Below are 24,922 nucleotides of genomic sequence, written 5' to 3'. Positions count from 1 at the left end.
CAGACTGAAATCATATTGAGTATCTTTTCTGACCACAATGTTATCTAACTAGAAATCGATTATGAGAACTGATAAATTTACATGTATGTGGAGATTAAAAAACATGCTATCCAACAACCAACGAAACAAAGAAATCAAAAGAGAAAGTAAAAAACACCTTGAGACAAATGAAAATATAACATACTAAAACTTATGGGATACAGCAAAAGCAATTCTAAGAGGGAAGTTCACAGATAAACGTCTATCTTGAGAAACAAGAAAAATCTCAACCTAACTTTACATCTCAAGTAACCAGAAAGAGAAGAACAAATGAGGCCCAAAGTTAGTAGAAGGAAGAACATGACAAAGATCAGAGCGGAAATAAATGAAATAGAGATTAAAAAGACAATAGAAAAGATCAATGAAATCAAGAGCTGGTTCTTTAAAAAGATAAACAAAATTAACGAACCTTTGGCTAGACTCACCCAGGGAAAAAAGAGGACGCATAAATAAAATCAGAAATGAGAGACATTACAATTGGTATTAAAGAAATACAAATGATCATAAGAGATTACTATGAACAATTACATACCAACAAACTGGACAACCTCAAAGAAATAAATTCCTAGAAACATACAACCTTCCAAGACTGAACGATGAAAAACAGAAAATCTAAACAGACCGTTTACTAGTAAGGAGATTGAATCAGTAACCAAAACCCTCTCCACAAACAAAAGTCCAGGACTAAATAGCTTCACTGGTGTATTCTACCAAACATTCAAAGAAGAATTAATACCAATCCTTCTCAAGTTCTTCCAAAAAACAGAAGTTGAGAAAACACTTCCAAACTCATTTTACAAGGCCTGCATTACCCTGATATCAAAACAAGACAAGGACCCCATGAGAAAAGAAAATTACAGGCCTGAAGAACACAGATGCACAAATCTTCAACAAAACATTAGCAAACCAAATTTAATAATATGTTAAAATGCTCATACACCATGATCAAGTGGGATTTATTCCAGAGATGCAAGGATGGTTCAACATCCGCAAATCAATGAATGTGACACAGCACATTAATAACATAATAAAGGATAAAAATCATATGATCATCTCAGCAGATGCAGAAAAAACATTTGACAAAATTCAACATCCATTTATGATAAAAATTCTCAACAAAATAAAAGTCATATGTTTACAAACAAAATAAAAGTCATATGTTTACAAGCTCAGAGCTAACAGCATACTCAACAGTAAAAAGCTGGAAGCTTTTCCTCTAAGATTCAGGAACAAGACACTTTTGCCGTGCTTATTCAACATAGTATTGTAAGTCCTAGTCAGAATAATAAGGCAAGAAAAAGAAATAAAAAGCATCCAAACTGGAAAGGAAGAAGAAAAACTGTCATTACTTGCAGATAACATGACATTATATATAGACAAACTTAAAGACTATACAGAAAAACAGAGTAATAAATGAATTCAGTAAAGTAGCAGATACAAAATCAATACACAGAAAACTGTTCTGTTTATACACTAATAAAAATCTATCAGAAAGAGAAATCAAGAAAACAATCCCATTTACAACTGCATCAAAAGGAATAAAATACCTAGGAATGAATTTAATCAAGGCGGTAAAAGACCTGTACGTTAAAAATTATGACTTTAATGAAAGAAATTAAAGATGACACAAATAAATAGAAAGATATTCTCTGCTCATGGATCAGAAGAATATTGTTACAATGTCTGTACTACTCAAAGCAATCTATAGATTCAACGCAATCCTTATCAAAATTCCAATGGCATTTTTCACAGAAATAGAACAAATAATTCTAAAATTTGTATGAAACCATGAAGGACCCCAAATAGCCAAAGCCATCTCGAGAAAGAAAAACAAAGCTAGAAGCATCATACTCCTTGACATTACAAAACTACCAGTAATGAAAAAGTGTACTGGCACAAAAACAGACACATAGATCAATGAAACAGAATAGCCCAAAAAATAAACCCACGCATGTATGTCAACTAATTTATGACAAAGGAGCCAAGAAAGGGGAAAGAACAGTCTTTCAATAAATGATGCTTGGAAAACAGTACACAATCAGCTCCATGGCTGAATCTGGCAAGAGATGAAGGTCAGACAGGAAAGTCCTCTGTCTTTTTGACTGACTAAAATCTATTTCCAAGAGTATAACTTTTAAAAACATGAATCTTATGCCTCATGATGGGTGAAATACCCTCTCTCCACTCCACTCAGAATTTCCCAACAAAACGAGAAAAAAAAAAATGAGACTGTGAAAACATATGCTCCTAAATCCCATTTCCCTCCATGAGATGCACAGGATAATGACTGAGGCACAGTGGGTGCCTCACAGGCCCCACACCCACTAAAAGGCTGGGCTATAATACTTAACACCTGGCTCTTGACCTCCATTGCTAATGGAGAAAACACTTCCTCTCCTACCTGCAATTAGAAGAGCATTATCATCATAAAAACAAAACTGAAAGTTAAAAAAAGGTAATCTAACCTCACACATGCAGACATAACATAAGCCATTTTGGTGTTTTTGTTATGAAGCTTGTTTCTTTGCAAAACTGTAACAGAGAGTGTGAAAATGACCTGAAAATTTGCTTTCTCTGCCTCTTATCCGTGGTGCAAAGAGAAAGGAATCTCTCTGGTACAGTTAACTATTTCCAAGTTTATGGACTGCATTAATGGTACTGAATAAAGAATTAAAGAAAAGTTTGTTTTCTCTTGCTTTCTGAAAAAGCACTTTGGAAACAGATTCTGTTTCTTGTAAGTGAGTGACGCATGTCAAAGAGTTCTGATATACATTCTTTAACTACCAATCCTTCTTGAAAGCATTAATTTAATTAATATACATTCCAAGAGGTAAAATCTAACATCTTATTAGAGTTATAATCACTAATTTTTTATATCACTTTCTGGTTTTTACTCAAAAACATTTAACAAATAGTAACTTTTCATATTCAAACCAAATAATTTTCCTATAATATTCCTTTCAGGTTCCATTTATTTCTGTATTAGAAACATAAGGCAACACAAATATGAATCGGCCACCCTGAAAGTGACAGTTGTGTGCAGGCACAAACAAACAAAAGGTGGATAAGTCTCACAGGATTACCGTAAGTGAGGATGTACAGAGGTTTCCCATTCGTGTCCATCGTGGTCAAGCATGGGGCCTTTGGTGAGATGGTCCCCCATCGCTGTAACGCTGCTTCTAAAGATGGGGGCCAATTTGTAACCACACCCAGCTGTTCCCCACGCATCGCCAACATTTGGGCTCCCTCTGGCTTTGGCTGGTTTGGATCTGGTTGTTGAACTAAATACATTTGAACACAAAAGGTTTTCAAGAAAAACACATCCTTATTAGCACAATCACTTTTTTATTCCTTTTAAGGAAGCTAGAAGATTTACACTGGAGTTAGACATTTATTAGAGGACAGGAAACATGCACAGGTGTTTTTCTAGAATTAGAGCTATGACCGACACATGAGCCTCATGGATGTAACAAAAGCACTTAATTCTTACAATTTCCAAGGCAAAGTCAGGGTGTGGAACTTAGGGAGACCTGAATGCATTTATAAACTGACAAGTAAAACTATGCATTTTAACATGCCTAGAGTCTAGGACTGCCATGTTTAAAACATCGGTTATCGACATACACTAGTAATTATAGACTCCAAAGAGCTCAAATCTTGCTGAATTATATTTTTCCCTTAAATACTGAGATGTAAATTTGAATTTGCTACAGCTACTATGAATAACTAGCACAGCACATATTTTCTTACGTATAACAAAAATAAACGCCCCATAATAAAAACAATTTGCCCAACTCTTTAGATAGGTAAGAATCTGAGAGATTATTCTCACTTCTGGGAAAGGTTTCTCTTATAGTTGATGATTCACAATTTCCACCTGCTGGCTAGAAAATCAGCTATGTCTTACTTGTGGTATAAAGAGCAAGAAAATAGGCAGTTTGGGTTTGACACAACAAGCAGTACTTTGTTTCAATTTTAAGTTGTTTGTATTAAAAGGCTCAGGACTGTTCAGGGGTTAAGAACACCAGCTCCTGAAGCTGTCACGAGAGGCAGGAAGGTGAGATCTGCCACGGCTCATTCTGCATTCCTCTAAAGCCTATTCAGAGAGAACGCGCTGCTGCAAGCTCAGGTTGCCTATGATTTATCAACACCAGCATTCCTGTAGCCTCAAGGAGTCCTCAGAAAGAGGCCTGGCTCACGGGACAAAATCGCATTTTGCTGAGAGTGACACACAAATGGTATCAACCCAACTGTCCTGGGACTGGCGTATCTTTAAAGGGACCTTGGAAAATAGTACCTACAGTTTCTAGGCAGGATCCCTGTCTTCCCAGGAACACCAAGATTACTGTTCTTAAAAAGTCTAACAGCCTTGGTAGAAAAACACTATACTCTATAGGGTCACAGAAACACTGGACGAGCAAGTAGGAATGGGCTCTTTCACCTTCCAGCAGTTCTTCAAAGTCATCGACGAAGAATTCCCGCAATGGTGGTCGTTTGGGTCGTTTGAGGGTGTTGACAAGCTGCTGGATTTTTGCTGATACCCGGCTACTTACAGGCACTCCTGAAAAACAGAACCATGGGGCAGATGGACTGACTGTGAGCATGGAACAGCGTAAACAAGCAGCTACAGTAAAAACAGCCATGACAGCACACTCTGCCCCATCTCAGGGCTGGGAGCCCCTCACCTAAGATGACTGCTGCTCAACGAGAACATTCCAAGGTGGACGGCCTTAGCATGTGACCTTGCTAGAAAGCCTCAAGAGAGCATAAAGATGTAGCAGAAATGATTCCCTTTTACACTGTGAACTGTCCTGCTCTGGTGACCTTGGGAAAAACTCCAGACAATAGACTGGGCTCGGTCCCGCCTCTATTCCTAAAACAGGGTCTGTCATCTCCTAATTAATACCGTCACAGGGTCCCCTGTGTCCTTGGGGGTCAGAGAGCTGATTAAGCAGTGAGACCCTCCCCAAGTCCCAATCTCCCCTGAGACCACCTGTGCTCAGCCTCCAGCTGCCGCCCCTGAAAGTAAGGGGACTCAGGTTCTACAAGTGCTGCTGGCAGGCCTTGTCCTCTTGCAGGTAATGGCCAGGTCCCTCCTATATGTCTTTCAGACCCACTCTCCTGAGTGAACATTTAGGCAATGCATTCTAGAAGCACAGCAATTAAAAGTCTCTAAATTCAGTTTCTGATATAATACAGAACTTACATATATTTATCCATGTGTACTGAGAAAAACAGACCCAACCGTATAATACATTTCTCATGACAATAAATGTGACATCGTTTTCAAAACTGAATAAGTGAAATGATCAACGAAAAAGGCATGAAATTTAAAAAATTTTACATAACCCAAATAAATGAAAAAAATGGAGCACCAAGAGGCTGAATCCGTAACTGGATCACATGTACTCTCTGCAGGCAGATTTCATTCCTGCTGAACAGTTCTTGGAAACCTGAACCTGGTAAATATGAAGGCCTGGAACCGTCACGGTTCTCAGACAGAAGAACCACGACCAGAGAGGGTCTTTCCCATACTGACCGAGGCAAAGCCCTTCCTCCACGTCACAGTGTCACAAGAACAGAACTCAGCTTTTGGAACGAGTATGACAGAATTCAAGGAAATTTTTCTATCCAATAAAAACCATTTTAACAGATAGTCTCAAAATACTCTATGGGCACTTTCAGAATTGAGACATTAAATATTTTACAATCTTGAAAATACATAAAAATATACAACCCAGAATTCTCAATATCTAAACACAAAATTTCCCCATTAAAGAGTCCCAGTTAATCTGGTTTGGATGAATCAGAGATCATTTCACAAGGCCACTGGTGCTCCAGCTTAATTTAGAACACACACAAATCATCCTAGGACCCAGCCCAGAGCTTCTGATGTGTTAGGTCTGGGATGTGGCCCAGAATCTGTTTTCCAACAAGTGCCCCATGTGGTTCTGGTACGAGTCACCATCACAGCACTGAACTGGACAATAGATGAATTTACCTGGGGGAGCAGGTGAAGATGATGAACTTCAAAGACAACAAAGTTACTAAAATGGTGATGAAAAGAATAACAGTAATGACCAATTCAATAAACAATGAACTTAGTAGAGGACTAAAGCAAACCTTGATACTGAGAAGCATTCCAGGGAAACCAATCATACTGGAAACTGCAGTGACTTCAAATATACTAACAGAGAACTCAGAACCTAGCGACCTTGGGCTCTGACCACAGTGAAGAGGCATCTGCCTGTTAGAGGCTGGGTCCAGGCCTCCTCATCACCCCCGAGTCACAGTGTCACGGACACAAGCATAGTGGGATGGATGGCACACAGAGGCTATTTTGGCCATCTTCCAAGAAAATAACACTTTATATCATCATCGGGGTCCAGTCTAACTTTCATGACTCTGGAAGGTCAAGGAAAGCAGAATAAAGCATGAAATTCATGTTCGAGTCTGTCACTTTAGGATGGGTAACAGGAATATGTCAGAGCATACCAAGATGAAAGATTCAAGGAATAAGAGAAAACCCGAATGGCTGTATTTATCAAATCACCAATACTTTTTCCAACATGGAGGAGAAAGGACCATCTTTCTTCCAAAGTCTAAAGCACCATTCTGCCCATCTGTGTGCATTATTTTGGTTGTGTTTAGCTCCATCTTGCCCTTCCAAGTAACCATTCACAGTCTTAACACCTGCACTAATTTTCTAATTGTGGAATCAACATTATTCATTAGCAAAAACATAAGAATTTTATCAAATCTTTTTATTCTCATGACAAAATTCCTACAACGTTGACATTTTTCCTACAAGGAATAACTCTTGGCCCCCTTGGAGATAGCTTGCACTTCCTGTAACTATGCCACCTTCTAGGAAGGCTCATAAAGAACCTGATGAGTCAAAGAGCCGACTGTGTCACTAGAAGAAACACATCCAGTCAGGGCACAGAAAGCACGTCAGCAGAACTTAGAATTTACAAAGGAGGAAAAACTTGCTGGAAGACATACCATCGCCAGTCTCCATGAGCTCGGCATTGCCATACTTTGGGGCTGTTCTTGACGTCGTAGAGCCCTGCGGCCTTTCTACTTGTATTGAGTGTTCTGAGGTGTAAGTGGTTACGTCGGGAGGTGCAGAGTGATTTTCTGTAAAGAAGCAAATTGTAAGTTTTCTGGTTATCATGATACAGTTATTCTGAAGGCTACGTAAGCAATAAGGTTTCAAAAATGCCACATCCTAAGAAGAGAAAAAGATTCTGAATCAAAAACTACTACAAAAATCTCAGCATAAAGATGATCTTTACAATAATAACATCACGACAGGTGCCACATCAATGAATCACTGTTGCACTTTAATTAAAATAATGTCTTCAACTGGCCAAAGGAAAAAGACACTGTAAGTTATGTGTTCATAAAGGAGTAATTTTCTTGTCAGTCATAGTAGAGGCAGTTAAGAGCTCAAGCTTTAGATACAGAGAGCCTGGGGTTTGAATCCCAGTTCTGCAAATTCTTGAGACCTTGGAAGCATCCTGATCTCTATACCTTGGTTTCTTCATCCATCAAATGGGAATAATGGCAACTACCTCCTTGTTGGGTAGATTAAATGAGTTAACATATGTAAAGTACTTAGAACATTTTTCTTGATAGAAGGTGAACATTTAGGAAATAGTAGCTATTTTATTATTTGTTTTAGCATGAATAATACTGAACAGTCCAGTCATTCAAAAAATACCTGTTTACATCTAATGTGAATGGTGTGCCGTGTTCTGCACAATGAAACGTACGGCAGGCCTTCCCCATAACATTATTTGATGATAAAGTTAAGTACTTAAATGGGGAAAGCATGATTTTGTATTTATTACATAAGACATTAAGGAGAGCATGTCAAGTGAGAACGTCCATGTCATTTTATACGTACTAAGTTCTAATAATGAGTATTATACTATTAATTTTGATTTGTTAATCCTTACTAGATAAAAACTTGTCGAGATTCTATAGTTCCACGTGACAAAAGCACAACATTTTATGCTGTTAAAAGGGGAGCAGGTACTGGAAGTCCTTTCTCCGCTGTACACTGCCCACCTTGTCACTACACGTGAGGGCCAGTTTAAACTGTGAAATCACTAACATAAAGCACAAGAATGAGAAAAAAACAGAGCACCGAAGAGATCACATAAAGGACGCCATTTACAGACTGCGCTGAACTAGAAGCCGAGGCGTGGCCTGTCGACTCCGCTGGGAACATACACATCGGGGACTCAAATTTTAGCCGTTCTGCAAATGTCTAGACCTCGAGAAGCCCACGGGTACTCATTTGAGGGTGCAGGTAATTTTAACAAGTAGGCAGATTGGCAAGTACCCAATCCGCCAGAAGTGAAGACTGACTTCTGTGTCAGTGAGCCTGTGTATGTTAAGGGACATTACACTGAGTGAGACTTGAGGCCAAGGAATATTAATCTGAATTCCTAAGCAAGCTTCAAACACAGCAACCAGCGTGACCAATGCCGGTGCTTGGACTCGGGAGACCCTCAGTCCTAGGCACACTGACCAGTAAGTGTGTGGAAATGTGCACAGGGGCTGAGGGCTGGGCCGCCAGCAGTTGCCCAACTGGTCCTCAGGTCCGCGTCTCAGAGCTGATCACCTGCGACCAGTTACTGACCTTCCTATGCCTCGGTTCCCCATCCTGTAAAAGGGGGTGACAATGACAATGCCTACCTCTGAGTTACAGTGGCGATTAACGTAGATAAACAGATACAAGCACTGGCGTCACCAGGCACACAGAAAGACATGCCAGGAGAGGAACACATGGGCAGCTCTCTGCACCGACAACTACTCTTCCAGGGTCTGAGCCTGGAGATCTCTGTGAAGATAACAATCGGCATCAGCCCCTAAACACAGGCCATCAGCAGAGAGTCCAGCTCCCCATTTCTCATCTCCCTGTTCCAGGAGTGTCCAGCCTGTTCTGGACTGAACTATGTCTCCTCAAAATTCACATGTTGGAGTACTAATCTCCAGGACCTCAGAAGGTGACTGTGTTTGGAGATGGAGGTCTTTAAAGAGATGATTAAGGCAAAACAAAGCCACTAGGATGGGCCCTAATTCAATCTGACTGGTGCCTTATAAGAAGAGATGAGGACAGAGATGCCCAGAGAAGACGGCTGTCTACACGCCCGGAAGAGAGGCATTAGGAGAAAGTGCCAACACCGTGAGCGCAGACTTACAGCCTCCAGGATTGTGAGCCACTGAATGTCTCTTGTTTAAGCCGTGTTTAAGGTGCTTTGTTATGGCCGCCTGAGCCAACTGACACATACCCTTAAGGGCAATTTCTTAGATCTTAGCCCAGAAAAAGAGTACCTGTGAGAGGGAGGAGGGTGCGGCAGGGATGCTTTATCAGATCCCTGAGGGGAAGAGCAAGAGGGAGAGAAGAGGACCATTCAAATGACCTCTTTAATATTTCAAACACTGCATTCATTCTTCTCATCTCCTCTACCTGTGCTCTTGCCAAATAGACTTTATTTCATGTTTCAAAATGATCTAATTCTCCATGGCTGAGCCATTAACTCCCTGGGACCCCATATTTCAAACAAAAATATAATAGATGCCAATGTATGATGAGCAACATTTCTAATTAGCCACGTAAGACAAAAGCAGCTAAAATGTAAGTTCACTGCATTCCATTTTACTCAGGTTTACTTGTGTTTACGTTATGCTGTAGCTGCATCATTGGTGGCAGCCACTGAGTCTTTGTGTTGGGCAGCAGACGTACTCACTTCCACTTTGAAGTTGGGAAAAATAACGATTCCAATACATCTGGTGATTAAAAAATAGGAACAGTGACAGCTGCATGACTTCAAAGTGCTTTCCAAATTTATGTTAGCTCCTCTCCCCCTCCCTTTCAAACTCCCCACATATGCTGTCACTGTAGGATTATAAGCCCAGCAGCGGGCTTCTGTTAGGAAGCCAGAGAACATTCTTCCATTAAAGTGATACATGGTGCCCTATTTTAATAAACATCAGGACTCCAAGTATTTAACTCTGTTACCTATCTTTTGTGAGTACTGAAAAGACCTTTGTATGTAACAGATGCTCAAGAAACACTTGCTGACGGGTCAGAAAAAGTAGGGTCTGGTTGAAGGTGCAGGGTCAAAGGTCTAAAAGTGCTTATCAGCCCCAGGCATGATGCCAAACAGGTCCATATGCAACAGGAGCATTTCAAAGATTAAGAACTCTCATCAGAGCGAGTTCCTATCTTCTGAGCCAGATGACCCACTGTTCCTTAGATCAATTTCCCAATACTTTCAAAATCAACAGAAAAATGGTGGCCAACCTTCCAGCCACCTATCAGGTGTCACCTCCACTGTGACTGCCCCAGAGCTACTGTGACACCTTTGCATCTGCTCCCTGACAGGTGGGTCCTGTCTCATTCACCCCTCTATGGCTTTTGCTCCCAGCAGCCGACATGGGCTCCTTAAGAATCTGGAATCAAGGCACAAGGGGCAGGTGGGAGGGAAGTGTAATTCACCCGTCTTCCATGATAGTATCTGCTGTTTTGGAGCCATCAGCACCAGGGGTCCCATCTCACTGCATCCCCCTCCCACTCCGGATTTTAGTCTGTTACTCTTGCCAACTATCCACCCGTTTTGGACAGCTGTTTTGGCCATGACCGTTTCAGGTTACTAGCTGGTCTTCCTGCTCAGCTCTGCGTTGGAAATTCCCTGCTTCCTTGAACTAACTCGTTTCTCATCTCCTGCTCTTGCAGGCATCCAGCTCAGTCCAGTCCACACACATCATCTGTGTCCTACTCAGATGCTGAAGTTGTACAACACCCAGCTCAATGTCGTTTGCACTCAGCAAATGCTGGAGTGAAAGTTCAAAGAATGAATGAACATAAGAATGAATACACTGGAGCACTTGATGACTAGAGATAACATGCTTCTGGTTCTCACACCGCTGAAAAACAGCTTTCTTTAATTCTAACTATATGACTGGGAACCTCAGGGATCAGTGGTCAGAGATCCTACCTCCCAGCCTGTTATTTTTCAGTCCCCAAATAACTTATAAATTAAGAGAAGAAAAAGAGGAAATCTGGTTTTCACATGTAGAAAGCAACGTGCTCGTGGTCCACTAACTGATGACAGATAAGGAGAGACGAGTTCAGAGGGACCCAGCCTTCCATCTATCAACAAGGCCCCTCCCGTGTCTCCTACGGTCCATCCAACCTCCACAGTCACTGAGCAGAAAGCGATACAGGCCCTCAGACCACCCGTCCACCCAGCTGCCCTGGCTCCCTAAGATGACATGGCTGTGCCCTCCACATGGCAGCAGAGACGATGAGCTGGAGACGATGCTCAGCTGCCCACTGCACCGACCCATCTTCCAAGCACAGCTCATGAGAAGAGCAGGACTTCCTCCTTGGTTTCCCCAGCAATGTCCAACCTCCCTGGCTCTGACAGAAGCCCCCAACAGGAGAGCTCTACTGGTGTCTCACCCATGTGTCATATTGACGCATGACAATATAAGTGAGGATTTATCTCCTTAATCCTTTAATAATCACTCAGGGACAGAACAGTATACTCTGGTTACCTGTGAGAGTGTGTGTGATACTGCTAATGGCGAGTCACAGTTGCTTTTCAAATGTGCAGACTAAACCTGGAGATAGTTAGAAAGGGCTCAGTGGTTCTATATTCAAACATTTCTCTCAGCCAAGGCTCCCAGAGGTTGACTTTAGAAGCATTACACAGGTTCTCAGAACTGGAACAGCCTCCCTCCCACATTTATGCCACAAAAATCCATAAAGATGGGATAGTTACTGTTAGACAAATCTCGGGATGTTCTAGTATCAGAACAGAAATCTTTAACTTCAGACAAGAGCTTCTTGACTTTTATATCTGCAAATTCAAATTCATGCTGAAGGGCTCCAATCATCACAAGCCTGTACAGACCACAGACCCAGCAGGATTGTGATGGGGATGCTGGAACTTTTACTGTTTATGCAAAGTTTAATTGCATTTCTGTCTGCAAAGAGCTCTTGTTCTGCTTTTAACAAGCAGGGCCAAGCTGGAACACAGACACTGAGGAGGAAGCGGGACTGGAGTGTCACGAGCAGGTGCTCCTACACCTGACAGATAGGAGTCTGGTTCCTGCTGACCACTCACTAGCTGGGCGCCCTTGGCATCACATCCACCTTCCTGAGCCTGGGTCTTCTCACCTGGGGAACAAGAGTGCTGCTACTCGCTCCTCACCAAGTCTGAGGGCACAAGCGACACTACACCGTGACATTCTGCAGTGACGGTGACACTGCCATCCTCGCTCTCAGGCCCAAAGGCTCCCGCTCTGCCATTTCTCCTCTTGCATGGGAATCCTTTCCTCTCACGAGTTGCAAGAAAGAATCTGTGAAACTCATGGCATTAAGTGTAGATGACTGCATTTGAACACTGGGAGAAAGAGAAGAACTGAATAGACATCTTTCTATTTGGTTGGCTGTGTGCACCAACGTGTGAGCGGCAGGCTCCGAGGTACTCCTGCAGCGTGGAGTAGGCACTGGATGAAGGGTTAGGATACTTGTGGGTCAAAAATCATTACTTTGATTCTAAGTATAAAATCCAAATAAACAAAATCAGTTTCGAGTGGCAAAAATCCCAAAGTGTTTTTGGAGACAAGAAACTGGAGCAGATCTGTGCCCTAACAGCATCAACAGGGCAACAAGGACAATATGAACAGGACAGATATGAGGCTGGAAGGGGCTGCAGCACTGAGATGGGAGGTGAGGTGTCTGGATGCAGGGTCCTGGGAGCAGTAACGGAGAGGAAGGAGGCCTGCAAGACACAGGGTAGCCAAACGCTACCCAACAGGGACTGTGCTGGTCTGTGGAAGGAGGAGCCAAGGACGGCGAGGTCTGGAGCCTGCTCCTGGGAGTGCAGGACCTTGTCAGACGAGGCGACCTGGGGACACAGCGTAGGGCTGAGGTGCAGGGTCAAGAGGCACTCTGAAATGTGGACGGGTGAAGGAGGTACAGATCTGAAGGTCGTGAAAGAGCAGATGGCCTCGAAAACTGTGGGAGTGGATGAAATGGGCAAGAACACAGAGAGACAGGGTGGGGAGAGGAGCCACCAGAGGAGAGGAAAGGACAGAGCAGGAAGGAGAACCAGGGTGTGGTGCAGGCCGGGAGAGGAGGGAATGAGTGATCATCACAGCCAAAGCTCCGGTTCACCAATGGGGGAAGCTAAGATACAAAAGAGAAAAGAGCTGAGCCAGCAGATTTGGGAGGAGCCAGAATCCAGAATAAGGATGAAAAGATGAGACTTGGAAAGGAGCTTTCTTCCCCAGAAAAGGAAACATAGCAAAAAATGAACGGAGAAAGACATGGAAACATCTCAGCTGGAAAAGGATCAGTGGTTAAAGATGTTCGACAAGGGGACAGAAAAAGATCCATGGTGACATTCACTCAATTTCAGTATCTGTGAAGATCTCAGCTTTATTATGAATTGAGCAAGACAATGCAGGATTAGAAGCCAGACCTAGGACCTAACTAAAAACTCCCACAGTCACGTCGGCCAGTGAGAGATCCCTCTCTCTTTTAGTACTGTATCACCCAAAGAGCCACGAGAAACACGCAGTAATTGATGGAAGAGTCTCATCGGCCTTGTGTTACCTAATGCAAATTTTCTTTTCTTGCTTACTTTTTCAATAGCGTGGCTTAAAACTCTCTAAAACAGGAGTTGGCAAACTATGGCTCACAGGGTGGTCTGTCAGCTGCGTTTATAAATGAAGTTTTGTGGGGGCATAGCTATGCCTATGGTTCACGCACTGTCTTCTGCTCTTGAGCCAGCGGAATTCAGCAGTGGCCACAGGGACTGCATGGCCCACAAAGCTTAATATCCACTCTCTGGTCCTTTCCTGGAAAAATTCACTGACCCTGCCTTTGAATCATGAAGCTCTAGATGCAGGGATGCCCCACCCAGGAGGGGAGGTGAGGGTATAGCAGGGAGACCCCAGCCCCAAGTGTGCAGGCTTTGCTAATATCACCATCCTCGGTGTGTAGTTAATATTTTAAGACTGTAAATGTCTGAAAAGTATGGATAAAGAGATTATAAAAGAATTCTTTGATACTGTGGATGATTATACATAAATAAATTAGGGTAACTTATCACAACGGTGGCTATGCAGCCCTCTGAGCAAATTCCCTAGAACACCAGAATCTAGGTCCAGACAACAGCTGCCAGGCTCCAGGCTAACTATGTATCAAGCACATGGGGGCACATCTATCTGCTTACCAGGATCAGAGGCAAGAAACCTGATGAGAATTTCCTTGCTGATACAAACCGCACACACCAAAAGCAGCATTCGTGCTGACAAATTCTAAGACAGTCCGGAAATGGCAATAACTTCTATGAATATCTGGCTAATGACAACACACCCCCAACACATGCAGATGAAACCCGAATGTGACAACATCTCAGATGTGTCAGTTACAAAGGGTGACACAGACCTTACCTATACATCTGGAGCTACAAAATAAGAGAACAGCTCATGTAGAAGTCTCTTTAATTTCCTGAATATACAAATTTTGATTCTGAATATACAACCATGTTATCTATTATGCTTTGTTCTTATTTCTTAATCTAGAAATGTATTAACAGTTCCTCTTCAGTTTCTCCATTTCTATGTAGCTTACTAATTCCTATGTTACTCTAGTACCTTTTACAAATATGCCTCTTGAAGTTTCAAAGTGTTGCTTTAATTCTCCTGGTTACTCTAAAGTATGCTCCTTGACTTTTGATAATGATAAAATATTTTAGAGGTGTTGATCCTTTCCTTTCCAACTGTCTTAAGAACATGACATGCACAGAGGTTCTGAATAAACACCTTCTGGTTCTCTATCATTGTGGAGAGAGGGCCCTTAATGATGTGCAGGCCCTGTTCTGTCTGAGCTGCAGGGAGCCGTCGCATGGCACGTCCATCTTCTTGTGTCACAAATGTGCACATCTCAGGCCTTAGCATCTCAGGATGGGGAACGTCTTGAGCTCTCGTTGTCAGTGTTTTAAGTGTGAATAACAACAAGCAGAGCCATAGGAGGAAAAACCACCTGGACAGGGACCGCATGGTATGCTAAGCCAGCCTGATGGGAGATGCACGTGCAGTGTCCCTGTCATGTTGTCAGGATGGACCCACAAGGACACAGGATTTCATTCCAACAACCACAAAGCAGAAGTACCATCCACTTGTTACAGCCTCTTCATGGTCTTTAAACGCTTGTCTTTCCTCTACCGTTTGGGCAAAAGAGGTTTCTACAGACTCTATCCAAGTACTTCACCTTGAGGGACCAGAGGTACTACAAGTTGGTGGTTTATTTGACCCTAAATTCCTTAAAACACAGACATACACAGAATACTTTATTTGTAGGCTTCTGATGGCCTCAACAAAAGGTTGAACACTGCCAATTCTGACTTTTTACTTCTTTTGCTTTTGCCACAGGAGTAAAAAAAATTTTTTTTTTTTTTTTTTTTTGGCGGTACGCGGGCCTCTCACTGTTGTGGCCTCTCCCGTTGTGGAGCACAGGCTCCGGACACGCAGGCTCAGCAGCCACGGCTCACGGGCCCAGCCGCTCCACGACATGTGGGATCTTCCCGGACCGGGGCACGAACCCGTGTCCCCTGCATCGGCAGGCGGTCTCTCAACCACTGCGCCACCAGGGAAGCCCTGGAGTAAAATATCTTAATTCTCTTTTTCTTATTTTATTATTTTGCCACTGCTTTCTTTCAAAAAATTTTTTTCATATTTACAGAAAATTCCTGGATACTCTAGGAACTTATCTATGTGCCAAATTAGAAATTACTGAAATGTCACACACTGAGAAGCTATATTTAGGTTACACTGAGTCTTAACGTACCTGAGTAACGCAACCTTTTATAGTTCGGATAAATTTAATTCTCCATGCTATAATTTCCTCCAATATTCCACATGTAACTACATAAAGGGAGAAACAAATGCAGGGAGTAATCTGTTCAAAATTATGGGTTTCTCTTGGTAAGATTCCTGATATTTCCTTAGAAGTGTACTCAGTCAGAAAACACACATTCCTAAGGTACGAGCGAGGGGCAGAGGTGGAGGGAGTTCCACGTCTACCCTGCCCAGGTGGCTACCAGACAAAGCACACGGACTGAGCCTCAGGGCTATCTCAGGTTCCAAACACAGAGGAAGAAATTTTAGCATCTGAAACTCTTTAACGGTCATATACATTTCTGCTTAATTTTTATCTATGATTTCAAATAGAGGTTCTCAGTACACATTAACCAGTGTATGTTCCCGAAAACATTTTAAACTGAAATTTAATACTACTACTTTGCATGTGAGTGTTACTTTAAAAACTGGAGAATTTTCCTATTTTCTCCTTTTTACTCGCAATGGGTACAAAGAAAAGACATTATCATTCCTCTTCTTCCCACTAAAAAACTAGAGCAGGGAATACTGACTTCTGAAGAAGCCAGCAGCTGTTAACGTGAGAACTGGGACCAGACCCAGCCCTCCCAACCGGCTGCCTGTGTCCTGCTGGTAGACAACCAGTCTCACTGCTGATTCCGAAAAGGCTGTTGCTTTTAACCTCAACTTCATGCTGAGCAAGTGCCACTGGGGCCAAGTCCTGAGAAGTCAGTTTGGAATTCCTCTGACTCTTGTCAAGTAGCCAATAATCTAGAAATACTTTTTGAGTCTGAGAAGCTGGCAGAGTATTTCATTCATTCATTTCACTTACCTACTTTCTAAACATGGAGTTTTCGGATAAGAGGATAGATGTGGGAGGACGCGGTGCACCTGCCCTGTGCTCGATGATCAACCACTGCACAGGGAGGTGCAGCTTCCACGTCCCTGGATGCGGCTGACCCTGGTCCACCCCATTTGAATGGAGAACATACTGAACCATCTTGGCACCACATTCAAAGCAAGTAATTTACTTTGTGAATAATTTTTTATTGAAATGTTTAAAAATCTCAATCCACAGCTGAAAATGGATCAGACAGATCTGGACCTCATGCTGTGCCTTCCACACCAGATGAATGTGGCGCAGTGAATGGGGGGCTAGGGTGCAGGCAGAGAAACAGGACCCTTACTCATCCCCTCCACGCAGCCCCCTGCTCATCCAATATGCTCCTTTCCTCTAATAATTCTCACTTCATCTCCTGTTTTACACTATTTCCAAACATCTTACCAATGCTTCCTAACTCTGTGCTTTTTTAAATACAGAGGATCCCATGTATCATGGAACCTACACACAAAGTAACGTGAACCACCCCAGAAAGCTGAATGCCTATGGCAGAAAACCATATAAGCAGTAGTGATGAAAGCCTCCCCTTCCTAAGTAACTTCCAAAGTACGGGCAAACTCACTCTGAAGTCCCCAGCCTTGTTTATTAGCATAATTAAAATTTCATTTAGGAGCATACTTTAGCATGAGGAGAAGAAAGCACGTAACCAGATACGGCTGCAAGTTTCTCTAATGAACAAGAAAGCATTCTTCTACAAGCAGAGGAGACGTCTGGGATGTAAAGAATAGTAAAACCAAGGGTTTCACAAAACAGTAAAACCAACGCAACAAAGCAGCCCAGAAGCGGGAGTGGGGCTCTGTTCTGTCCCTCGGATGGATTCCATGGCCGAGATGCGCAAATAGAGAAATTTCAAAATAAAAAGGGCAGGGTTACTCAGCAGCCAATCAGACGTAAGGACAACGAGAATAAGACAGACGACTGCCCAGCAGGGCACTCACCTAGGTGCGTCTGAGCCATGACGTCAGCCAGTCTGTGGGCGGCGCCACTCCCCCCACTCTGGGTGGAAGAGGAGGAGGTGGTGGAGGTGGTGGAGCCGTGGATGGCCTGGCTGATCCAGTGCTCCATGTTGATGCTGCCCTGGCTGGAGGTGGGGGTCCCCTGGGAGTCACCCTGCACCGAGCCTTCGTCTTCTGAGCCAGAGGAGGTATCTGTGGGAGGCAGGTGATCAGCCGTGTATATCACAGCAAAGAAGCACCCCCCAGGATTAGTCCCTCTCCAAACACTGCGAACACAGACCTACCTCCCACACTAACTGATCGACGACCTTTGAACACTCTTGAAAAATTACACACTTTTCAGATGACAAATTATTTTTCACTGCAGTGAAGTCTTCATCCAAAACACCTTACATATATATGCTACAGAAAGTTGTGACATTACAATCTCAGACAAAGACATACTCACCAATTTCCTCCACTCAAGAGTTTGAGGGAGAAACCAAATGTTTTCTGTGTACTCAGACACAAAGGGAGAAGGTCAAGGTGGCATTTTCTAAAAGACACTGAACTTGCACGTGTTTTGAAGTGTGATGCTCTGTAGCCCTTCTTTATACCGAGGTGTTTCTCTGAGTCATGTGCTATTTTAAGTTCCATGTGAGTGTGGCAGGTCTCATCCTCCTGCCTCTCCCAATCTGGACTTCTCTACCAACCTACATCTAAGGACTCTGCCTCCTCCTTCCAGGAGGACAATAAATCACCATACTACATTCTGTGATCAAACTAAATGCATTTACTTTTACATTTGTTCCTTATAAAAGTTTTTCATTATTTACTTGATTTATTTTGCTATCTATGAAAACTGTGTATCTTGGATTGAGCAAAAACGTGTCACTTTTTGCATTAAAATTAATGGAAATAGTATTCATTTAATAACTTTTAACCTAGAAGCAAGGTTTTCAAGCACGAATCGTTGTATACTTGTTATTTAAACTTCAATATAAGAATGACATTTAGGATCATACATATAGGTGAGTTATGTGAGATGCCAGGAGGGAAAAAGGATGAGAGTAGCTCTAGAACATTTACTGAGAATAAGTGAAAGGGTAATTTGTCTTAAATCAAGAAATAGGACTTTTTCTTTTTTTAATGTTAATTTTGCTGTTTATTCACTCATTCATTCATCAATACTTATTAAGCACTTACTAATGTATTAGTTACTGTTCTTTTTTTTAAATTAATTTTTATTGGAGTATGGTTGATTTACAAGGACTTTTTCTTTAACACAGCAATATTTGTGAAGGATATTTACATTGCATTTTATTATCATTGTGACGTGACCTAGGCTGTCTAGAAATTTTTTAAAAGTTTATCTATTAGAAATTTGTTACAGAAGCAACAATAATATTAGAAGGCCAACAGATTCTCTTCCCTTGTCCTTCCTTTTAAAATAACTTAGAATTATAATTTACATAAAAATAAAATTTATATTTTTGGAATTCAGACCTAAGAATTTTTTCAATTTTTTTGAAATTGTGGTAAAATACACATAACATAAATTTTACCATTTTAACCATTTTTACGTGTACAGTTCAGTGATATTAAATACATTCATAATGTTGGACAACCCTCCCCATAACTCATTTCACCACCATCCATCCACATAACTCATTTCACCTTGTAAAACTGAAACTCTGTCCCCATTAAACAGTAACTCTCCATTGCCCCTTCCCCCCACATCCCCTGACAACCACCACTCTACTTTCTCTCTGTGTAATTCTGACTACTCTAAGTACCTCATGTTAAGTGGAATCGTACTTTTGTCTTTCTGTGACTGGCTTATTTCACTTGGCATAATGTCTTCAAGGTTCATCCACTTTGCAGCATGTGTCAGAACTTCTTTCCTTCTTAAGGCTGAATAACATTCCATGATATGTACAGACCACATGTTGTTATCCGTTCATCTGCTGTGGACACTTGGGTTGCTTCCATGTTTTTGCTGTTGTGAATAATGCTGCTGTGAACATAGGTATATAAATATCTCTTTGAGAGTCTCCTTTAAATTCTTTTGGGTATGTACTCTGAAGTGGAATTACTGGATCATATAGTAAATTCTATTTTTAATTTTTTGAGGAACTGCCATTCTGTTCTCCATAGAGGCTGCACCTCTATGCACCTCATTTCCACCAAGAGTGCACAAGGGTTCCAATTTCTTCATATCCTTACCAACACTTGTTATTTTCTGTTCCTTTTTTTTTTTTGATAGTAACCATCCTCATGGGTGTGAAGTTGTATCTCTTTGTAATTTTGATTTGCATTTCCCTAATGATCAGTGATGTTGAGTATCTTTAAATGTAATTATTGGCCATTTGTATATCTTCTTTGGAAAAATATCTATTCAAGTCTTCAGACTTAAGACTTCTGAGAATGTATACACCCCTATATCCACACAGAACATTACCACATCCCCAAAAGTTTTCTCATGCCCCTTTACAAATCAATCTTTCATTTCCCACCCCATCTTTTCATAAGAAAACTACAGAACAATATCATTCATGATATAGACACTAAAATCCTCAAAAATATTAGCAAACATTATCAAGCAACATATAAAATGACCAAGTGGTAACCAGGATTACACATATGAACATGAATTAAGGTTAATTTGACATTCAAAAATGAATTAATGTTATATATCATATTAGTAGAATAAAGAGAAAAAAAAAGTATGTTAACCTTAAAAGTCAGAAAAAGTATTTTACAAAACCTAACACCCACTCATGATAAAGCCTCTCAACAATGCAGGAATGGAAGGAAACTTCCTCAACCTGATGAAAGGCATTCATGAAAACCCATAGCTAACACTGTATATACTGGTAAAAGACTGAATACATTTCCCCTAAGATAAGAACAAGGCAAGAATGTCCCCTCTTGCTACTTCTATTCAACATTATCCAGCAGGTTCTGGCCAGTGAACTACAGGGAAAAGTAAAAATTAAAGACATCCATCCAGATTAGAAAGGAAGTTGTAAAACGGTCTTTATTCACAGATGACATGATCTTATATGTAGGAAATTCTAAGGAACACATGGAAAAATTCTTGAATTAATAAATGAGTTAGCCCCTTCTGCCATGTAAGGACACAGTGAGAACATGGACGACTATGAGGAAGAAGGCTCTCACCAGACAATGAATCTACCAGCACCCGGATATTCTCAGCATCCAGAACTACCTCTGCATTGACAAAGTCATCAATGTGCCCAGCTAATTTTCCAGTTATCCTTGAAGTGGGGGTTGGGGGGGGACTTAATCAAAATTTGTTGAGTGGAGCCTCCAAGAAAGTTCTTTAATGGGGAATGCCTCTGTTAAGAGGACTAAAAGACAATGGGACAAGATGAATTTCTGCAGTGGGACAAGCACATACAGAGTGAGAGAACCAAGATATCTCTTATCAAAGCAGATAGGCATCAATGCTCCCCCACACCCTTTTCTGGCTGGACAGACTGCAAATTATTCCCACCTCCCAGGGAACAAGCACACGTTGATCTAGTAGTCAGAAGTCAAAATCCAGCCATCCAATCAGTTAGCATGCGTTGTCACTGTGGCAGGTGAAAAGAGTTGCATAGTTATACATCTGACTTCTTAAATTCACAGGACCACCAAAAAAAGATATGAAATATCTTTATAAGATACTAGCACTGAACAATAAGAGAATGAAATTAAGAAAAAAATTCCATCATGACAGCATCAAAAAGGATAAAACACTTAGCAATATATCTAACAAAAAATTAAGACAATACCTAGTAAAATCCCAGAAGGCTTTTTTTTAAGAAATTGAAAGCTTATTTTAAAATTTATTTGGAAATGCAAAGGCCTGAGAATAGCCAAAATAATTTTGAGGAAGATGGAGGACTTCATTACCTGATACTAAAACTTACTATGAAGTTAAAGTAATCAAGATAGTGATATTAGCACAAGAATAGGCATATATTTCAATGGAACAGAACTGAACCCAGAAATATAGTCTTACATTTATGATCATGGTCAATTTATTTTTGACGAAGATTCCCAAGATAATTCAATGAGGAAAAGATCATCTTTTCAACAAATGGGCTGGGCAACTGAATATTCACGTATCAAAAAACCAAACCAGGGCTTCCCTGGTGGCACAGTGGTTGAGAGTCTGCTTGCCGATGCAGAGGACACAGGTTCGTGCCCCGATCCGGGAAGATCCCATATCCCGCGAAGCAGCTGGGCCCGTGAGCCATGGCCGCTGAGCCTGCGCGTCCGGAGCCCGTGCTCCGCAACGGGAGAGGCCACAACACTGAAAGGCCCGCGTACCGCAAAAAAAAAAAAAGAAAAAAAAAAAAAAAAAAAAAACCAAACCAAAATAAAAAACATAGATCCTTACCTCATACCATAAATAAAAATTAATTCAAAATGGATCACAGGCCTGAATGAAAGAACTAAAACTATAAAATTTCTGAAACTTCCCAAAGCACGATCCATAAAATAACTGATGAACTGAACTTCATCAAAATGGAAAACTCTTAAGCTATGGGTAACATAACAAGTCACCACTAATTCAGTGGCTTACAACACTGCACATACTTATTATCTTAACAGTTCTGGATGTCAGAAGTCTAAGATCAAAGTGTTGGCAGGGTTTTATTCCTTCTGGAGGCTTCAAGGGAGAATCCACTCCTTTATCTTTTCTGCCTTCTTAGAGCCCACCTGTGTCACCAGCTCATGGCCCCTTCATCGATCTTTAAAGTGTATCCCTCCAACCTCTGGTTTATTATCTTTTTTTTTTTTTTACTTTGATACTTTTCCCTAAGGACCTTTTTTCCTCCAGTTTTATTGAAATATAATAGATATATATCACTGTATAAGTTTAAAGTGTACAGCATAATCGTTTGACTTACATATATTAGGAAATAATTACCATAGTAACTTTAGTTAGCATCCATCATCTCATATAAAATAGAGAAAAAAACTTTCTTCCTTGTGATGAGAACTCTTAAATTTTACTCTCTTAACAACTTTCACATAGATCATACAGCAGCGTTAACTATAGTTATATTGTACATCACATCCCTAGTACTTATAACAAGAAGTTTTTGCCTTTTGACCACCTTCCTCCAATTCCCTCTCCCACCACTCCCTGCCTCTGGTAACCACAAATCTGATCTCTTTTTCTGTGAGTTTTTTTTTTTAAGATTCCACATGTGACTGAGATTACACAGTATTGTATTTCTCATTCTCTGCCTGAATAGAGACTTCTTTGATTACAGTGGGCCCACCTGGTTAATCCAGGATAACTGCCCTATCTCAAGGTGCTTAACTTAATCATGACTGCAAAGTCTTTTTTTACAATGTAAGGTGATATATTCACAAGTTCTAGAAATTAGGACATGGATATCTTTGGAGGGGGCCATAATTCTCTCCACCACAGACAACATTAAGAAAAGACAAACTACAGTTTGCAAATTGTATACCTGATAAAGAACTTGTATTCAGATTACATAGAGAACTCTTAACCAGTGAGAAGACAGACAACTCATTTTAAAAATGGGCAAAAGGGCTTCCCCGGTGGCACAGTGGTTGAGAATCCGCCCGCCAATGCAGGGGACACGGGTTCGATCCCTGGCCTGGGAGATCCCACATGCCGCAGAGCAACTAAGCTCATGTGCCACAACTACTGAGCCTGTGCTCTAGAGCCCGTGAGCCACAACTACTGAGCCCGCGTGCTGCAACTACTGAAGCCCGCATGCCTAGAGCCCGTGCTCCACAATGAGGGAAGCCACTGCAATGAGAAGCCCGCGCTCCGCAACGAAGAGTAGCCCCTGCTCGCTGCAACTAGAGAAAGCTCACGTGCAGCAACGAAGACCCAACGCAGCCAAAAATAAATAAATAAAATTTAAAAAATAATAAATAAAAAATAAATAAAAATGGGCAAAAAATCGGGACATTTCACCAGTGAATATATACAAATGGCTAACAAGCACACAAAAAGATCCTTAGCATCATTAGTCATTAGGGAAATGAAAATTAAAACCATAATGAAATACTATTTCATATCCACTAGAATGACTATTAAAAAAATAAGGACAATACCAAGTGTTGGTGAGGATGCTGAGAAACTGGAATCTTTATATGTTGCTGGTCGGAATATAACATGGTATAGCCATTATGGAAACAATGTGACAGTTTCTTAAAAGTCAAACATAAACTTACCATAAGACTCATTAATTCCACTCCTAGGAATCTACCCAAGATAAATGAAATTATATATATATACACAAATATATGCACATAAATGTTGATAGCAGCATTATTCATAATAGCTGAAAAGTGGACACAAGCTAAATATCCATCAACTAGTGACTGGATAAACAAAATGTGGCATATCTATCTAATAGAATACAATTCTGCAATAAGAATGAATGAACTACTGATGCTACAAAATGGACGCTCAAAAACATGCTAAAGAAGATACAGAAGGATATATTTTATTAATTCATTTACAAAATGTCTAGAATATTCTTAGAGGTATATAAATCAGATCAAATGCTCCCTAGGCCTGGGTGTGAGAATGGGAATTAACTGCAAATGGGCACAAGGAAACTTTCCGGGGAGAAGGAAATGCTTTAAAACTGGACTGCACCAATAGCTTCACAATCTATATATTTACTACAAGTCATTAAATTATACACTTACAATGTGCTAATTTTATGGGATGTAAATTATACCCCAAGAATGGTATTAAAAAGGAATGTGTTTTCCGCAATAGTTGGGCATAATATTCTGTAAGTATCAACTACATCAAGTTGGTTGATAGTGTTGTTTTGACAACTTTCTTATGATTATTTAAGAAGAATATTTTAAGAATCTCCAATTATTATTTTTGTTTTTTCTATTTTTCCCTTCATTATGCCAGTTTCTGCCTTATAAATTACAATGCTCTGTTTTTAGGTATATAAATATTCATTGTTATAACTTCCTGGTGAATTGCTCATTTTCCAATATGCAATGTTCATCTTTATATCTGGTACTACTTTGTCCTGCTGTCTACTTTGTCTGATATTAATATAGACTTTTCACCTTCCTATGCTTTATGTTTGCATTGTATATT

At 40.9% G+C, this 24,922-nt stretch overlaps 1 protein-coding gene across 2 annotated transcripts in view; it reads right to left on the bottom strand.

The window, feature by feature from the left end:
- The window catches only part of DIP2C (disco interacting protein 2 homolog C), a 358,664-nt gene that overhangs the window by 116,753 nt on the left and 216,989 nt on the right, over positions 1-24,922 (bottom strand). For both annotated transcript variants that reach the window (XM_030878350.2, XM_030878352.2), the window contains 4 exons: positions 17,791-18,000; positions 7,045-7,179; positions 4,481-4,600; positions 3,123-3,320 (listed from right to left, as the gene is read on the bottom strand). In XM_030878350.2, coding sequence (XP_030734210.1) covers positions 3,123-3,320; positions 4,481-4,600; positions 7,045-7,179; positions 17,791-18,000 — 663 coding nt within the window. The remainder of the gene's footprint in view (positions 1-3,122; positions 3,321-4,480; positions 4,601-7,044; positions 7,180-17,790; positions 18,001-24,922) is intronic.

Source organism: Globicephala melas, chromosome 2, assembly GCF_963455315.2.
Source record: "Globicephala melas chromosome 2, mGloMel1.2, whole genome shotgun sequence".
Classification (NCBI taxonomy): Eukaryota; Metazoa; Chordata; class Mammalia; order Artiodactyla; family Delphinidae; genus Globicephala; species Globicephala melas.
This window is presented reverse-complemented; position numbering and strand designations above follow the sequence as displayed.